The 19,131-nt window shown below is 39.2% G+C and overlaps 1 protein-coding gene and 1 long non-coding RNA gene across 2 annotated transcripts; one reads left to right on the forward strand and one right to left on the reverse strand.

The window, feature by feature from the left end:
• LOC119617353 lies at positions 1-18,768 on the forward strand. Its single transcript, XR_005233593.1, has 3 exons — positions 1-274; positions 13,315-13,394; positions 18,094-18,768. It is a non-coding gene; the product is annotated as an uncharacterized LOC119617353 (long non-coding RNA).
• hs3st1 (heparan sulfate (glucosamine) 3-O-sulfotransferase 1) lies at positions 7,421-13,037 on the reverse strand. The gene is made up of 2 exons (XM_017407999.3): positions 12,818-13,037; positions 7,421-12,023 (listed from the first exon to the last, which is right to left on the reverse strand). Exon 2 carries the CDS (start codon positions 11,898-11,900, stop codon positions 10,983-10,985), a length of 918 nt encoding a protein of 305 aa, XP_017263488.1. The 5' UTR covers positions 11,901-12,023; positions 12,818-13,037; the 3' UTR covers positions 7,421-10,982.
• Positions 18,769-19,131: the final 363 nt, after the last annotated feature.

The raw sequence follows: 19,131 nt of genomic DNA on the forward strand, positions 1-19,131 counted from the left end.
GGGAAAGTCCAGGTCCAGGCAGGTGATCGTTACCAGTGGGTCAGAGAGCAGAAGCCAAATCCAAAAAGGGAAAATCCAAAGGGCGAGGTCCAGAAAGGCAAAGCGAGGTCGGCAACCAGAAATCCGAGTCCGAAGCAGTATCCAAAAAGGGGCAGGCGAGAGACGTGGGTCGTGGGACAGGCAAGGGTCGAGATCAGGCATGGACATGGAAAGAATGCTGGACATCTACTGGCTGTGAGGCTTTCAATAATCTGGCAGTGAGAGACTGGGAGCTGTGAGTATTTAAGCATGGCAGAACAGGTGAAGCAGATGACTGTGATTGTGTGGGCATGGTAAAATGGACGTGGCTTGGAACTGGGATGAGTGGAAAGTTACTTGGCTGTGGCATGACTAGAGGCAAGAGGCGTGGCAGGAACAGATGGAGCTGTGACAGATGTACAGTTAATGATTGCTGTCACTGGTTTCATTAAAAATTGTCAACTGGTTCATAATACATTTTGCTAACACTACAGCTAAACAAACAGTCAGACATGAGCATGAAGATTATCGCCTTTGTTGGCGGGCGATAACAAGCACTGCGTCACACAGAATGAGCACAGACTTTAAATAGCTGTGTTTCAATTAGTGAAAGGGTTGTATTATCATTCTCCAGCTGAGAGGCAATACATCAGCCACACAGGTCATTGGATTTCAGGAGTTGCAGGTGAACGGATTTGGTCAATCATGGAGCAGCCAATTGATTTTCCTCTCTTTATTTGCAGAAGTTGGCGTGAGGCAGAGGGAAACTTCTCTCCCCGGGTCCACAGATTGAATGTAATTCTGTCTTTACCCAACAACAAGCACACTTACCATCTGTTTTCTATTTTCATGGGCTGACATTTGGGGGAATGAGATACCTCTGTGAAACGCCTGAGAGGGAGAGAGAGAAAAAAAACAAACTGTAAATAGTTTAGGGAAAAAATGTTGTTTTCCTTGTGAGGAGAATTGGAGGTGCAGTCTGAGGAGAGGATTAGGAGGAGGGATTTTTGAAGCATGCCAAATGTCAATTATAATCAAATTGGTGTTTATTTGTATTGAAGCTTTGAAAAAACAAACAAACAAACAAAAAAGACACTCAGCTGTCTTTTTGTAATCTTTGACATTCAGGAAAATTCAGGCTCAACATCAGTGATAAATGGATGAATTAAGAAACTTCTGACTTTGGGGGTTTCAAGGGGGTTCAGCCTTGGATCTTGGTAACAATAAACTGTAGAATATTAAAAGTTATAACAGGAATTAGGATAATTGCAACTGCTTGGGTGTGCATGTCTTCATTGTTCTGTCTCATATTGAAATGATCAGAATGTAATTGGTGGATATACGTCTACAACTGATTAACTCCTGGAGTCTTTATTTGTGTTGCTGCCATGGCTAATCAACCTTAGCAAACACAAAAATGGCTACAACTCAGATAATTTTATAGATATTGACCTGGTAGTAGCTGAGCATTATCCCCAATACATATTCCAAACGCTAAGAAATTGCACACCATTTTTGTTTCAAAAAATTCAAGGTGGCAAGTGACGTGTGTTCCTTCAAGAAATGCTTCTTTAATCAGAGAAACTGAATTTTCTGTAAAAATGCAGTGTGATTGTATTACTCATTTATATCTTACTGTGACTGAATAAAATTAATGTCTGATTGTTCAAAACCTTTTTAACCCACATGTATTAAACACTTGTATTTTCTAAACATGTTCTGGAGAAGTTAAATATGAAAAGGCAACGTTTAGTGTTATATGGTCCTAACTTAGGTCCCATAATGAGACTATAATCATATCAGTGAGAGTTGCTGTTTCATCCACTTACTGTCGTGGATCTTTTTTTCCACTCTTCTATCATTTCTGAACTATGGTTATAGATATGAAGACAAACGCAGGCATCACAAGGAGACACGCAAACACCTGGTTTCAATATGCGGCTGCCCTACTTGCTTTAATCAAACCAGAACACACACACAGAACATACAGGTATGCTGTAACCTGATAACATGGCTGATCCTCCATGTCAGTTAGGTTTGATTTGAACCATATGCAGTGCGCACACAGAAACCATTTGTTGCATTCATGAAGAACTAAGAGTGTTTTTTTATGTCAGCACAGAGAAGACGGTGTTGTCCCTGCAAGCAGAATAACTCTCATACGCATGCAAATAAGCTCAGCCGTGACGTAAAGTGCAAATGACACTTTTCCCAGTAACTGCACCCATTTGGAGCTATTTGAGTTTCGCTCTACAGGGAGTATCTGGAGCTCCAAGTTTTGGAACTCCTGCTTCGTATCAAGTTGCATATGGTTCACTGCTTTCTTTAGATGCAAATACACTTAATCCTGTGTGTTTGCATGCCAACTGGATAATATTCCCTATTTGCATGTAAACAGAAAAACACACCTAGAGAAACAGACCTAGAATTCCTTGATGGAATGCATGTCACCCGCCACCTTTCATGCCAGGGTTTTAGACGAAGATCCTCTTCTGTTGAGAAATTATGACGTTGTAGCCGTTTTGGTTAGACCTTTTCAGTGATGTCATGCATGATCTTATGCAATATTGTGAGATCTTGCAAAATGTGTTAGCACTCAGAGTATGTGTTGTATGTGATTCTCAACTACTACCACACCAAATTTGAACTCATTATCTTTACATTTTACTGAGTAATATCCATTCTAGTGTAAGCTAGTGTTGATTAGCTATGAAGGCCATCTTGAATTAGGCTGACTCCAAATGTTGTAGATGTTCATCCAATAATTACTGTCTAAAAGTTTCATTACAATCAGTCTTGTGGTTCATGAGATATTTTGCTAACAGACAGATGCAGTTGAGTCCAATTGGTAACAACAAAGTTTGACAAACATCTCATGCGACACACTGGTGCCCAAATTATGTTTTGCAAATCACTCTCAGCTACTACCACATCAAAGTTTTGGCCCAAAGTTTGTAAAATTAACTGAGTTACAGCCATATTTGTGTTTAATGAGGTCACTAAGCTGTGGCTGCCATCTTGATTGGTGTCGACTCCAAAAGTTAATCAGTTGTAGATGTCCATTCAGTAACTACTTTCTCCATGTTTCAATTAAATCTCTTGGCTCATGAGATATTTTGCTAAAGCTACAAAGACCCAAACACACATACCGACAAAAACATTATTGCTGCTTTGAAGTGGGGATAATAAAAGCATGCATGTTGCACACACACACACACACACACACACATACTTACATAAACACACCACAGAGGGACCGAGGACTATCTGGGGGCCCATGCAGAGGTGTTTGCTAGCAGTGGGAGTTATCATTGGCCATGGAGGCTTATTCCTCTGCCAGGAGACACCATGCCAGGAAATGACTGATAACAGGCCGCAGCTATGACTGGCTCGCACAGCGGCAGCACATCTAGAACCCGACCAAAAACACGAACATGCATCATTCAGCGGAGCTCCCTCTGTCAGCCCTTCTCCTAATGACGTGTGTATTTACGTTCCATTAGCTCTGAAAGACTAAGCAGGATTGAGGAGGCAGCTCGCTCAGAGGCCAAACCACATTTTTCAGATGCAAAATGTTAAAAGTTATTTGTTGCGATGTCAAGCCGCAAAATGAAAATGCTCATAGATGTAATAAGCGTGGATGGGAGCTGATGATTTATGCGATCCCATGAGAAAGAAGCATAACTTTCAGTCATTTGCTGTGGTACTTTACTTAATTCAACAGATTCAGTTTATTTGCTGTAATGTTGTCATCTAATGGCAAAGTGGCATTCTTTGTACAGAGAAGATGGGAACTTTGGACAGCTGAAGGATGAGGGTTAAGAGTTTTCTTTTCCTTTTTTAAATTTTACAGAAAATACTCAAGAGGCTAAAAAAGTTGAGATTTGTCAGCATTTCCAAACAGCAAAGAGACAGAACAAGTGAAGGATTTAAACTGTGTAAGAACAAGAGATGACTGATTAGGCAGAGAGAGTCCTGAATGTGGAAAAATGTTCCTTACAAAACTCTGGTACAAAAACAGGCGACTAAACAGCAGTGGTTGAGTTTTTACTGGGTGGTCTTAAACAGCTGGTGCTTTGAAAAGCCACTGATCTACTGTGTTGCATTTCCCACAGTGTTAAAGAATCAAATGAATGCTGCAAGTTCCATCTTGAAACCAGAGCTTTTCTGCTAAAACCCTAATCCTCAGTTATGTTAGAAATGTACACAAACATGTGTAAGGCCAAACAGTGGTGTGGTAATGTCCAAATGTCTGGCTTTTTTTTAGGTTTATGTCTCATATTTTCAAATAATTCACAGTTTTTTCAGGTTTTAGGCCAAAAACACTTATATACCTTTATCTATACCTGTGTTTATATTTTTCGGTCCTGTCCACATGTGTTGTTGCAGCCCCTAAAAAGTAAACTTATGGTTTTATTTATTCAATTTAAAAAAAATAAAATATACACTCAATATAGGGTAAATCAGGCAAATCAGTATAACCAGGAAGTTGAACTTGCAGCTGAATGAGCGCCCCCTATAGGAGGCAGAAAAGTGGTTTCTTACTGGGTGTAGTGAGTTAGCAAACGGCATTCATGAGGGAGTCTCGCCACACTTGAGGTGGTTTTCAGTTTCCTCGTGAGTAGTAGAGGCTACACCTGAGGCAAATGTGCAGGTCTAAATGCCAAATAACAAATACTGAGAAACTGGTTCAGATCAGCAGTGCACCCCAGCAGATTAAATCCTAAATGTGGGGGCGGTTGCTGAGGTGGGAACAAAGCAGAAGAGGGAAACAAAATAATGTGCATTACCAAGAATGGAGTTCTGCCATTCGTGCACAAAAAAAAATAAATAAATAAAAAAATAAAGCTTGTTGGATACAAACACTCAGACCTCAGTCTTACTAAATTCTGAGTCTCACTGTATACTATAAACAACCTTTGATTATAAATAAGATTGATATTTTGACAGTCTAGTCTTCATTTTATACTTACTTTATAATCAGGGTCTTTATGATTGCACATAAGGAGCTTCATGTTTTAAATAAAGATGGAGAGTTTCACTCCTCATCAAATAAAAAAGACAAAGTGAGCAGTTCAGCTGCAGCTATGTGTGGTGATGTTCCTTTTCTCAGCACCACCTGATGTTTTAAAAGATTCTGCAATTCTAACAAAACACTTACCCCGCATTAAAACTTGGTGTCTGTCTGTAGTTTGGCTGTTACCTGCAGGAACTTTAAAATAAAAAGTCCTTCAGGCAAACACACATCAGGCTTCTTAATTTTTCTTAAACAACAATAACAAAAATCACTGCACCTCTGTTGTATTTGATTTTTTGTCTGAAAAGGTTTTTAGAATGGAAATGTTATAAAAATCAGCCCCAAAGTGTTTCTCTGTCTTCACTGATTACTTTAACTTTCAGTCATTAATGAAATCAGCAGAAAACAACAAACAGTCATTTGACACGTTAATGCTTTGTTTGATTCGACCGTGTGGATGTTTAATCAAAGCTTCTTCTCAGGTTGACAAATAAAATCTGAAGCTTTTTGTTTTGTTTTTCATTTTTCTGGTATGTCTTGACTTCAAGGGTATTCTGTTGAAAAAGGAATAAGGAGTCATCTCCAGCTGGAATGCATGTAGCTGAATAAAAGCTTAGTGCAAAACTCTTCTTAAGATGGAAAAATAAATAAATAAAAAATCAAATAATAAAAGAAGTTGCGAATATGTGGCATGTTGTTTTTCTTTCTTCTTCAGACATTCATCTTTTCGTCTCTTGTGCCTCTTATGTTACATCTCATCCAACAAACCAGAGAGGATTAGCTTTTCTTAAAAAACTGTTTCCTTCTGGGGAATTCACCAAACGCTGCAACTATTTTGAAACCATTTTAATAATTTCTTAAGACTCCTGTAAACATCTCTGTTTAAAAAACTCTTATTTTTTCGGCAGGTTTTAAGCAGTTCTTTCAGCTGTGATTATATCCCTTTTATTTTTTCAAGTAAAACAGAAAATAGAAACAGTTTGTGAGCATATTAACTTATACCTTCATTATCTAAGTGTGAAAACATAATCTAATGTGATTTTCTAATCAAACTTGGTTTAGAAACAGAGAAAAGAAAAACAATGAGTCTCAGAAAAGAGCTTAAAGTTCTCTGCATTGTGCAGAAGTGAATGTGTCTGTCTGTTAGCAGAATATCTCATGAACCAATGGACATATTTTAATGAGACTTGCAGAAAGTATTCACTAAATGTACATCTGCAACTGATTATCTTTTGGAGTCGACCACATTCAACATGGCTGCCACAGCAAAGCAACTCTTACAAACAAAAAAAGTGGATATAACTCAGTCAGTTTAGCAAATATTTAGCTAGAATTTGGTGTGGTAGAAACTGAGAGTCACTCCCAACACAAAGTCCAAGCGCTCACACAAGATCTGCTTTTAACCTTTTGCCTTTAACCACTAAAGTCAACTCTGTCTGTCTGTTATCTTAATATCTCATGAACTAGTAGAAAACATATTCTAAGTGCGACATTTTGCATGAGATTATGCATTATGTTATTTTCAGGGTCTGAGTGAAGCAGCTATACCTCCGTTATTTCCCAACAAGGAATGGTTGTAGTCTAAACGTCTTTTCCTTGGAGAAAAACTTGGCTTTTAGTTTGAGAAAGTTTGAAGCCTTTAGCTGAGCGATTGAAACATAAAACACAATGGACAGAAATGGGGGGCCAAGCTGTACATCCTGTTTAGGTGTTTGTGTTTCAGCGCGTGCAAAATAAAGCGTGTGGGTGCACGCGTTAGTTTTTCCGGGCTTCACACATCAACCTGGACAAACAATCTATTCCAATTAAAGCGAGCTGCAGACTGCACAAGGGGCTGCGTGCCATCCGATCACATCATCCTTTAAAAAGAAAACAGAATCGCTGATTGGGATCTTTCAGGAAATGGCCTCCTTGAGGAGGAACTGGTACGAGCTGGACGGTGGAGAGGAGGCGGTGGGGTGGAGGGGTTCGCAGACTGACTCCAAAATATTCCAGAAAATTCTGTAGCAGATTACAGCAAAGGTTGTGGGTGAGCTGAGAGGAGGGGGGAGGCCATTCATCCTGATTGCAGCCAGAGTTTACTGCTCTTAGCGTATATGAGGTGAGGAGACAAATTAATTATGCGGCAGAGATTAATTAGGTGATGTTAAAGGGAAAATCTGTGGTTGTAAAACTTTAGAGGGCTCCACAGCTGACTAGACTAATGGGCTGTTCATGAACTCTTAATAGATGCTTATTTTATGATCACAGTGTGCAAGCAGAGCCGAGAGGAGACAGAAACATCAGTAACAGCACAGACAGGACACTCCTCAAACATTAAACTCGGCTTTAGAAGTGGAGTACAGGTGCTCAAGAAGTAAGGATTACAATATGTTTATGTATCGGTCTGTTAAATGAAATTTTATTTTCAAAGAAAGAGAAACTTTCATGCAAACGATGTACAAATGCTCCAACATTTGAGATTAGAATAATAATATTTAGGTAAAACAAACATGATCTCCATGAAAGTTCACTTCTGTTTCGTCCCACGTGATGAAAGTGTTGACTGGACGTTCGATCTCTGGTATCCATGAGGAAAAACAAGACAATTTAATCATTTTTTCACAAGACAGAAAGCAAGAAATGTGTTTGAGAACAGAGAATAAAAAAAGAAGCTTAAATAAAAAGCACTAAAAGAAACAAACCCTCACTGCAGAAATAAATGCAAAAAAGGTGCAAAACTGACATCAAGTACAATCTGAGCTCAAATGTATGAAGATTAGCTGTTTAAAAAGCTCTTCATGAAACATCTCCACCTCTGAGGAGCCATCAGCCTCTCAGGGCTTCAAATGTCTGACAAGTGAATCATTTTCATCATTACTCACATTTCACTGATGGGACAAGAAGAGGTTTTGCTTTATTGTCCGTGTTTTTTTAAAAGGAGGGTTACAAATTGTTCATTTTAATACAGCAGCTTTAAATTCTCAGTCTGGACCTTTTATTTAAAGGTAACAAGAGAAATCGGAGAGGTCTCACAATGGCTGATCAGTTATAGGAGCAGAGAAAAGAAACCTTCGGATAAACTTGTTTTAGTGTGAAGGAATTAGTTTGGGTGTCAAGTAACTGTGAGGATTTACTCATTTGCGATATTCTTCTTTACACTTCCGTCTCTTTTTATTTCTCTTTTATCACTCGCCACCAAAAACAATCATGGTTTTACTCATGTGTGTTTGTTTTCTGTCTGTTAGCAAAATATCACACAAACAGCAGAAAAATTTTTAATTAAACTTTCAGAAGGAAAATACTGGATTAATAAATTGTCCAATTTAAGATGGCCACCACAGCCAACTGACCTCAAAAAACACAAAAATAGCTTTAACGCAGACAATTTTACAGATATTTAGCTAAAAGTTTGTGTGGTAGAAGCAGAGAGTCAGTCGCAAGACATACTTTAAGCGCTAACAGATCATGCAAAATCGAGATCACATGAGACAAAAGATAATGTTTGACCACAACAGCTACAACTTAACATAAGATGATCTTCCTCTAAAACTCTGGCATGACAGGCGGTGGTCATTAAAGGAATTTTAGGCCTTTAAGTTTAAAACAGTTATCATTCCACCAAATTTATTTTTATTGTCTGGTTTCTATTTTTAGATAATATAATAACCTTTTTTAATTGCATCACTTTGTTAGGAACTAAAGCAGCTCTGTCAAACATTTTCTGCTTCTGATGTCTCAGGAATACAATGCTTTTTTTTTCTTCTCCTCTCAGCCATTAATCATCTGATGCTGCCTCAGATTTATTCACTTTTCTTTTGTTTAAATCTATTTTTAGTCAGCAGAATCCATGCTGCTTACAGTGAAGCTTCGGTATCAATAATCTAAGCACATCATTTATATTCAGTCGCTTCTATTCTAACGGTAAACCACATTTTGTTTTATGTTTTTATACAATGTAAACATCAGGATTATTTTATTTCCATCTTTAGCGTGGCTGGGTTGTTATTTTTACTTTTGAAAAATAACATTTTCCCATTTTTAGGTCTCAAGCAGACATTTCGGTGATATCCTCAAGTTGGTGGAGCTGCAAACACTGAATAATGGATCTTAACTCTGCTTCTTTTTTTCTGGCGAGCCAAGAAGAAAAAATATTACAGTTTATTTTATAATCTCAGTAGATGATTTGTCATGAAAATTCTGAAGTACTATAATAAGTAGGCAGAAAATTGAAAGAGCAAAGAAAAAGTCCCTAAAGCTCTTGAGTAAATGTACTTTCCTCCATCAGAGTTAAAGCTTCGCACAGCTTCTGAGTGTGATGGTTTTTTTCTCATCTTTTTTTCTAAAATGAGTGGTTTTGCAGAAGAGGAAATAGATTTATCTGGGTATTCCATCAGTCTTCGACCCAGAGGAAGGTGACACTGACATTGCTGCTTGATTTCAAGTGAAGCTCCTGCACATTCCGACACGTGAAGCATAAGCCCTGAAAACATGCTTGTTTCAGAGTTATCTCCAGATGACGCAAGCTGCTCCCTGATAATCTACCAGCAGAGATCAGCCTTTCTGTTTACCTTCTCTGCTCTTTTTTTTTTTTCATTCCTTTTCACCCGCAGCAAAACCGGTTTCTCTCCAAAGCCACTCTGATATTACTCAACAATACAATACAAAAAGAACTCATGCAAACTGCAGAGACAGCAGGAAAAAATACAATTTGTGATCTCAGAGGGCAAAGAGAAAAGAATTATGCTGTGGTCTGCGCTGAAGGAGGGCAGGGAGGTTAACATCCTGTCTGAAGTTTCAGAAAACCTCTGAGTAGACCCGGGCCTCATTCAAATATGAAGCTGCTACAGTGGTTTTGTTGTTGTTGTTATTTTGGAGTGTAATTTCTACAAGACTGTGCTACTGATGCTCCTGAGCAGCGATGTGATTTGAATAAGTAATGCCTTCCCTGTCTTAAAAACTAAGTAGGAAGATTGCACCCTGGGGCATAAACAACTTCTCTTTTGATTCTGCGCGGTTCAGATTGAGCTCAAATTTGACTTTACCTCCATGCCCACACTCAGTTCACTTATGCTAAACCCACGTTATCAAAGCAAAGTGTCATTTAATGTGTGAAGAACGACTACAGCTAATCAGAACACAAGGAACATCAGATAAACAGTTTAGCAGCGATGCAGGTTAGCCTCTGCAGACAGGAGGGCTAAAAAGGAAATTCAGCATGGCAAACTGTTTAAATTAAAATAGTTGGGCTCTGTTTGAAGTGCACGAGAGAGCAATGGGTCAAACATTTGTAAATGTTGTGTTCTTCCTTTAAACATGGAGTTAGCAGACGTGAAATAATGACCTGAGTCGTCCTGCTGAGACTGAGACTAACTGCACAGCACTCAGATGTTTAATGGATGGATAAAAAACAAAAAAAAAGACAGAAGGGGGTTAAAAAAAGCAGCAGACATGCTAAAAATAAAATACATCTTTATTATGGTATTAATTTCTCAGTTAAAAAATATTTACAAGACACAATTATTGATTAGCAAGATCTGATGTGCACAAAGGATTTGTAGTAACCAACAAAAAGGAAAATTTAGGTAACAAAACTCAGGGTGGCTTGTGCCTGAAAGTGACAGAGAAAAGAAAATCCTAGCAGCAGGTAAATTCTCTCAGAGATCTAAATGTAGCAAGACAATAATGTCATGTTATATAAAGTGAAAGAAGGAGGTTCAACGATGCAAAACTGCTCAGTGCATATCTTTATGTAACATTTTCTAGCACTGGCCAAAATGTGAATGTTGAAGCCAAATTGTTTCTAACGGCACAACGTTTCAGTAAAAGTTTCATGAAGAAACCCTGCAGTCTGTCTCAGTATTTGGCTCGATCTTTCGTGTAACAAAGAAACTAGTAAAAAAATAGATTTAGTTGAAATTTACATCAGCTTCGTTCCTTAACGCTGTTAGTGAGAAAAACCAAAGGTTTATTTCCAGCTGAATGTTCGTCCCACCAGTTCAAAGAACTTCCTGTTCGGTTCGTGGAAGAACTGGTAGAGCTTCTGCAGGATGGCAGGAGCCACGTGGGGGTGCGCTCTGCCCTTTGAGTCGTGTAAACACCTTTCTCGCCCGTGGTCTCTCAAGCAGTAGAATCCTTTTGTTTTGTTGAAGTAAAAATTGGAAGCATTCAACTGAGGCTCCAGGTTTAAGAACTTTTCCACTTTTTTCATCTCGGGCAGCGGGTCCTTGATTAGCTTGTCCCCGTCAACGACATGAATGCTCTCCAAGGGGAAATACTGCAGCCAGTTCTGCATGTGGATGTAGTACAGGCTGCGGTTGAGGGCCTTGTACCCCAGGTTGATCTCTCCATCCTTCACCAGCACGGACTCAATGGGCTGGTAGCGCTTGTGTTTCTGGAGGCGGTTGTAAAACACCTGGGTGTAGTCCGAGAGCACCCGCTCCGTGGGGTCTCTGAGGATGAGCAGGAGCTTGATGTTGGGGTTCATCTGGTGGATGCGCTTGGGGACTTTGCCCGACGTAAAGTAGGCCGGCGTTTTCTCCACCGTCAATTGCTCGGGGAAGGCGTAAGGCATCTGGCTGAGATACCAAGGCAAGCCCTTCTGAAAGTGGCTCTCCCAGTCAAAAAAGTGCACCTCGTTCTGAGCTGCCACCACCGTGCTGTGCAAGCTGAGCATCTCGATCAGCGCGCGCGTGCCCCCCTTCCTCACACCAATGATTATTATCTGAGGGAGCTGCTGGAAGGTCCCGTTGGGGTGGCTGCTGGTCCCGTTGTCAGTGGGCGAGAAAGTGGGAGGAGAAGACGACCCCCGGTCCGCCAACGGCCTGGAGGGGAGAGGAGGGGACTGCATCGCAAAGAGCAGCAGCCCGAGGAGCAAGGCTGCCATGAGGGAGGTCCGGACCCTGGAGGATTTCAGCCTGGCGAATGCACCAAAACTGTCTCCCACATTGAAAGAGCGTCGGCCTGAAGACAAGAGGGTCTGATCGAAGGAAAGCTGCTCGCTCCCAACCTGCAGGAGAAGGACACAGCTGAGGTTAAAGCACACCTGCTCAATGCCTGGGCCTTACTCTCATGACTGGATCTTCACGAGTCAAAGTCCACAGATTTAAGGAGGCAGGCGGTTCAGACTTTAAACCCCAAATAATAAATGTTTAACTCAGAAATCAGTTATCCATTGATCGTTTCAACTCAGCCTGCTAATGACAACACATTATTGTCTGCAGAAGACATAAAGACAGGTGTTTAATTATCTATTTAAGGTTAATTTAGAGTCCAGAAGGGTCAAAAAATAATTTTCAGTTGTGGTTCCTACTGTGTGGAATAGTCTGGCTTTGAGAATGAGAGCTGCTCAGAATATTGGTGATTTCAAATCCATCTATTTTAATTCTGGTTGAGCAGAATGGCTTGGTTTTCTATCATTAGGTTATCTTTTTATTGTGTAAGTTTATTTTATTTATTTAAAAAATGTTGTTTTTTATTGCACCTGCAACGCATTTTTATTTTAACTTTTATACAGCACTTTGTTCACCTGGAGCTGTTTTAAAAATGTGCTATAAAATATAATTTTGATTGACTGACTGATAAATTAAAAGGTCTCCTCAGAGGTATTTATCTTAGCAACATGAAATCAGAAAGCAGGTGAGCCAGTAATTGTTATGAAGGACAGAAACACTAAATCTCGCGAAGACCTAAAACTCGCAGCTTTAACTCTGTAAATCGCGTCTCTGGGAGCAGATCTTCCCACGGGCGCCTCTCTCAGCCCACCTGGCTCCTCGTTGTCGCAAGAGACGGAGCTTCTCTTACCTTTCTAAATGAAATGTTCTCCTCCCTCTACAAAGATCTCATGTCTCTCAGTCCGGATCTCTCTGCTCAGACCACCGACGCCTCCTCAGCGGCGGGATTGTCGGATCCAGATCCGGTCTGATCTGCGCGTCTCCGCGCAAAGAGAAACTCCGCGCGCAGGTCCCAACTTCACCGGAGCGCGTCCTCCGTGTGCGCACGTTCAGACGGTCCTCCCGGTTTTCTGAGCGTCAGCTGTGGCGTGGAAGCCCACGCCTACGCTGTACGCCTTCGGGACCCCTCCCCCCCCGGACACACGCACAAGCACGCACACACAGACTGGAAAATTTAAGGTATTTCACAGAGATAACGCTGCGTGAAATGAGAAGGAGGGAGAGCAGGTGATCCATGTGTGGGGCTTGGAGTGTTTTGGTCAAGATGAGGTGCTCTTAGTTTGAAAACCTGCATTTGATTAAATAAAAACAGAAAATGTCATTTTCCTTCTCCATATTTGCTTTCAGGTGAATCAGAGGGAGAGACACTCAGTTATTCATCCTTGGCAGCTTCTCCTCCTTTGTCCACACTGCAAGTGCATCTGTGGGTAGGCACTGATTCCAAATCTCTCCATCTGTTGAGCTCTATTTTTCTCTATGATATTTAAAGGATTTCCTCCCAAACAGTCCAAAGTGTTCCACGCTGCAGATACAATAATACTGATTTCAAAGACGATTTCACAATTTTGCCCTGAGTCACCTTTGAACGTACAGTCAGCGTGAAGAAAGTTTTAGTGATTGCAAAGTGCTGGTGAGTAAGCAGCATGTCATCCAAGTCAAAATTAATAAATAAAAAAAAAACTTCCCCGGTTCGTGCCACTTGCATCCTGTAGGGTAGAAACACCAGTGAGAGGTTTGTTTGTGACAAAAAGCTAATGACTTTGACTGAAAACACAACACAATGTGCAAATTACCTCTGATTTAATCTTGTAGAGATCTCTTGATTTTTAAAACCTCTGCCTGCTTTAATTGGATGTTACGGGATGTTTCTGAAGCTGCCATCACGCTCTGAGCACAACAGTCTTCAGGGCTTTGCTGCTGAATATGGAAGCATCTGATTTTACCCTTGTCTGCGGAAATTTCTGCTGTGTAGGTTATTTAAGCGAAGGCCATCTTACCCATTAAAGCAACTGGGGTGCTACAAAAAGAACAAACAAAAAGCCAACCCCACTTCCTAAATACATCCTTCCTTTGTAAAGACTGCAAACGTATGTGCTTTGCTGTTTCACAGAGCAGAGTCTAAGTGCTGAGTTTCGCCCCACATTGATTTTTAGATGCAGTTTAGTAATCCTCAGATTCGGCCCTCATCTCTCTTAGAGAAATGTAAATTCAGCTGAATCGTACAATATAATCCTGCTTTGAGGTTAAAAGGCGTCTGGTCACATTAACATGACAAAAGTACAAACACACAGATGGTTCCTCATCCTCAGTTTAGGTTAAAGATGATGCTGCACCATTAAAATAAGAGATCTTTGGTTACTAGGTCAGCAAATGGTGTTTAAATCATAAGAAAAATGGCAACACTGCTTAAAAACATCTTTTGCTCATTACAAGCTGGAGTCCAAGGTTAGAAATTTGACTTGTATTTATACAAGTAATTCTATTGAGACGCGAGCTCTCATTCTGAAGAGAGACCTGTTTTCAAGTGAACATGCGAGAATGTGATAAATACCATGCATAGTGAAACTGAATAAAAGTATCACATAACACAGAGCAGAATACTAAAAACAGGCACAAGTTTCTGGAGCTGTCTTTTCTATTGATTTTAGGATACGTTTAAAATCCTTTAATGAAACCAAGCTGGACAGTTTCAAGTCTTGTCGCTCATTCCAAGAAGAAGGAGCGGAGCCGAATGTTTTCATTCCCAACAGAAAAAACATCTACCAGCACAAACATGGCTATAACTCAGTCAGTTTTACAAATATTCCACTAAAACTGAACGTGGTAGTAGTTGAGAGTCAGTCACAACACAGACTCTGAGCACAACAATATCACATTAAATTTCAAGGTTTGAACAAAATGGCTGCAACTCCATCATTTTTCAAAATAAGATTGTCTTTGTTTTTGCGGGTGATATGCATTCCTTTAAGGAATGCTAAGCCTTTCATTTCACCTTGTTTACTCTTTCTGTATATATGCTGTCACTGCTGCTATCTTCTTTGTGATTTTCTTCCTTTTTTTGACATAATCAGGTATATTTTGTGTTTTTTTTGTTTCCATTTCTTGTCCTTTCACCCTCCAGCTGGTTGAAGCAGATGGCCTCCCTTCTTAAAGTCTCTTCCTGTTAAAAGGCACTTCTCCTCTCCACTCTCCACTGATGGGGAACTGAATAAAAGAGAAGATTTGATGCATTTTTTTTTCAGCTACCTTTGCAAGACAGGGCTATTTATAATTACTAATACACCTAATCTGACTGTAATAAATTGAACTGGCTGCACAGGCTTGTGGTGGCCCTGGCCATGATGGGTGCATCACTTCATCCAGCGCTCTTCTTACTCTGATGTGTCATCAGTCTGGATTCATTAGACCAAATGACCCTTTTCCATTGCTCCTGAGTCCAATCTTTGTGCTCCCTACAGCAAATTGAAACCTTTTTTTTCGATTAGCCTAGATAAGTGGTTTTCTTAAAGCCACACAGCTGTTTAGTCCCACTAACTTGAGTTCTTCTTGAGAAAATGCTTTTATTTTAACTGTCAAGCACTGCTGTGAGCATTGGCTCATAGTTAAAAAGTGATTTCACCAAACATTTGAACCATTTTTTGCATTGATGACAATGTTTCAACGCAATTTTGGGTTTCAACAGTGTGTTGAATCTAGTTGTTGTCGTCTCTGCCCCCTGAGATGTTTTGTAAGCAGTAATTTGACCCTTTTCAAACAGGGTAACATCTTTTCCACAAGCACAGATGTGTTACACACTGCTTCAATTAGCATTAAAACAAACCTTCGTACCAATTGAAACATATTAATCACTGCAGCACTTTTCCAAAAATCACCGAGCTGCTCTGTAAAACATAATTATGTTAAAATATGTTGTCACCCTTTCCACTTGAAATCAGGGTTAAATTGCTCCAAGGAAATGTTTATTCATGGCGTGAGGATTGCGTGAGGTGTGTTCATTTTCATCAACCAGTTTTTCTTTTTTTTAAAACGCGAGTTTGTGTCTTGGCGAAGGGATACACATGGTTTCTGTTTGTATGCTTTGTTTTTGGCCTCAGCTGTCAAAAAAGAAGAAAAAAAAACCCAACAACTTTGTTGCCACATTTTTACAAAGCAGGGGTTTATTCAGCTGCCAGAGTTTAGTTTTTACTTTTTAGAACTCATGAATCCACAATGAACAACTCAGAGTTTTAAACTAAGGAGTTAAAAGAATAAGTCATTGTTTAAAGACAGAGTTAGTGTCTTTCTTTGAGAGTTTGGTAAACTTTAGAAATCAAAAAACAAATGAAATTCTTCAAACCTGGCTTAATCCCAAAGTGTAATTCCATGATGAATGGGTGCATCTGGATTTTTATTTAAATTCACTTATTTCTTAGGTATTTAAGTTGATGGTGTGTTTGTTTGTCCAATGTAAAGTTACAGTAAATAATTAATTGCCTAGCATTCCTTGAAATAATGTATATCAACCACCATGTTTGATGCCAGAATTTTAAACTAAGATCATTTTATGATCCGAAAGCCATTTATTTATGTTAAGAAAAAGCAAAAAAATTGAAACACACTTGAAAAATAGTTTCATCTCCCCAAGCAAAAAACTAGCCTGATAATGCCACGGCTGCCATAGGTTTTATAGAGAATCCATTTAACAGTTAAATGTAACCTTTGGTGTACTGTCATTGGAAAGAAAACCAAGTTTCTCTAATTAACAGAATGTTTTGCCACATTTATTACTTTGGAACAGATTATTATACAGAAACAAAGCCACGCATGAAGAAATCTGTGCATTAAAAATTCCTGTGCATGAACTGATTAGCTATTGTTACATTTCTTCTGCAGGCTCTGTAAGCGCTGGAACATTAAACAGTTTTACACCTCATGTTGTTTTCATCAACTGATTCATTTTCTGAATATTAGTTTTCAATATGACACATACACCCGCACCCTCTGGCTCCAGACACTAATGCTGTTTGGCTTGGATTCTTAAATCGAATATCCCTATTTTAGAGAAGCAAATTAGAATAGTTTTTTTTATTCATGAAGTAGAAATTTATTCAATATATCACGCCTCTTTGTCATTCTAAACACCTGAGGAGGAACAACAGTTATTTCTTCACTCGGGCTATTATTTTCTACTGTGTAATTCCACGATTTAATTATATAAGCTGTGAATCTGCAGCTGTCACACACCGAGGCGTGGCAACCTGTGAGCCATCCTTTTGTTCATCTGTTTAATGAAACACTTTTCTTTGTGCGAGTAGGTTCACCGTGCAGGTCGTTACTGTAATTATTCCTGGTAGTAATACAAGCTGATGACACAAATCACAGAAAACAACCATGAAGATGATCACATCTCTGGCAGGGTGGTCGGAACAGAGTGGAGTGTTTATAAAGAAGGACTGCAGGAATTCAGACTTAATGAGCTCATGGATGTGGCAATTTTCTCCAGAACAGATGGATAACAGAAATATTTAGTGTCATAACAACTAACAAGTGAACAAAATTCACAGTTTAGAGGCTGAAAGTGTTCAGATGGGTGATGTTAAACACACAGAAGGTGAATTGAGCAACTGGCAAACACCCTAATTACTCATGTTGAATGACTTTACTTCAATATATCTATATTTTTGCTTTCTGCGTATATGGTTTGGCATTAAAGTATAAAAGCCTAAAGTTTAAACATGACTTACATTTTTCCAGGAAAATATCCTTTGTGTTTACTGTATATTCCTACACTTAAGCAGTTTTATGTATTTTTTTTCCTCACATTTTCCCCCCAGTGTGCTGTTATTTCATATGAGAGGAAAAGTTGGCACGTTGAAGCCAATTATGGTGCCCAGGTGCAGCCTCTACATTTGGCTCCTTTCACAAACACAGCCACTGGATCAATGAGGGAAGTTTGTAAAGCTGGGAAACTGAAAAACTGTCTAAAAGGCTTGTGCTTGCAGAATTTCCTTTTCTCTCTTTAGCTGATAAGGGTTTGCAAATGACAATAAATTACAGTTTCTCTCTATTTTTAAACTTTCTGTACTCTCCATTTTTGTACATACAATTATTGCCATCATTAACTTGTTTTTTTTTTCCTTCCAATAGAAACTACACCTGAACCAATCCTTCTGTATCTGCCTGTGTTTCTTTCCTGTCCTCTCAAACCCCAGAAGATTGGAGGCAGATGGCGCTCATTCTGAGCCTGGTTCTGGATCTGGTTCTGCTGGAGGTTTCTTCTTGTTAAAACTGAATTATTCCTTTCCACTGTCACCACCTGATGCTCAGGATGGGGACTCAGATGAAGGGGAGATTTGATGTAATCAATTACAGCAGATAATATTTAATAATTGGCATTTCATGATCTACTTTTTCTGAATGTATTGTATTATAATATGAATGAATTGACTGTAATTGGATTGGAATCTGGCTCTCATAAAACCAAATTATTATGATTTGGACTTGTTTTTTCTTAAGTATATTGCCCTGAGATGACTTTTGTTGTGAACTGGCGATATATAAAAACATGAGTTCAGTTGAATACTGATAATATAAGATAAAAAAAAACTTTTTTCTTGTTGAATTCGACTCAGACTGCCTAAAAGTTGTCGTTCTGAACATTCACCTTCAGAGGCAACAACATACTAACATTCACAGCGGATCCAGAATTTTGCAGCACCTCCAGAAAACACATTACTCTGAGTTGCACCAGCCTCTGTGTCTGGCATACCTCCACTTTATGTGTGAGTACAGTCTCCTGGGCCCATAAAAGGACTCTTTTACTTGTTCAAAAATGCTGGAAAAAAAGCCTTTTGTTGAAGGTAGCTTTTAGCTTTTATGGACTGAGCTTAAACATCTGAGAACAACTGAAATTGTTGACTATATTTAAAAAAATCTCAGTATTGTTTGAAATTTAACTACAAAGCCCAGTGAACTTTACTTCTTTTTTATTATAATAATTTGCTCGCTTTAATTCAGGTATAGCTATATTTGCCTCTCAGTGCTTATTTTATCAGATTTATTCTTCTTTGTTTCCTTCTTAATGTTTGTAGTTAAACAGAACAAAGATCTTCCCTTTAGCTGTGCAGGACTCAGTTTCTTGCTCTGGGACACACTGACCTTGTAGCAGAACAGATGTTTGTCTTC

The sequence above is a fragment of the Kryptolebias marmoratus genome, linkage group LG9, assembly GCF_001649575.2.
Source record: "Kryptolebias marmoratus isolate JLee-2015 linkage group LG9, ASM164957v2, whole genome shotgun sequence".
Classification (NCBI taxonomy): Eukaryota; Metazoa; Chordata; class Actinopteri; order Cyprinodontiformes; family Rivulidae; genus Kryptolebias; species Kryptolebias marmoratus.

What these genes read in the sequence shown, in the direction of transcription:
- hs3st1 (XM_017407999.3), bottom strand. Translation starts at nt 11,900, where the DNA reads ATGGCAGCCTTGCTCCTCGGGCTGCTGCTCTTTGCGATGCAGTCCCCT.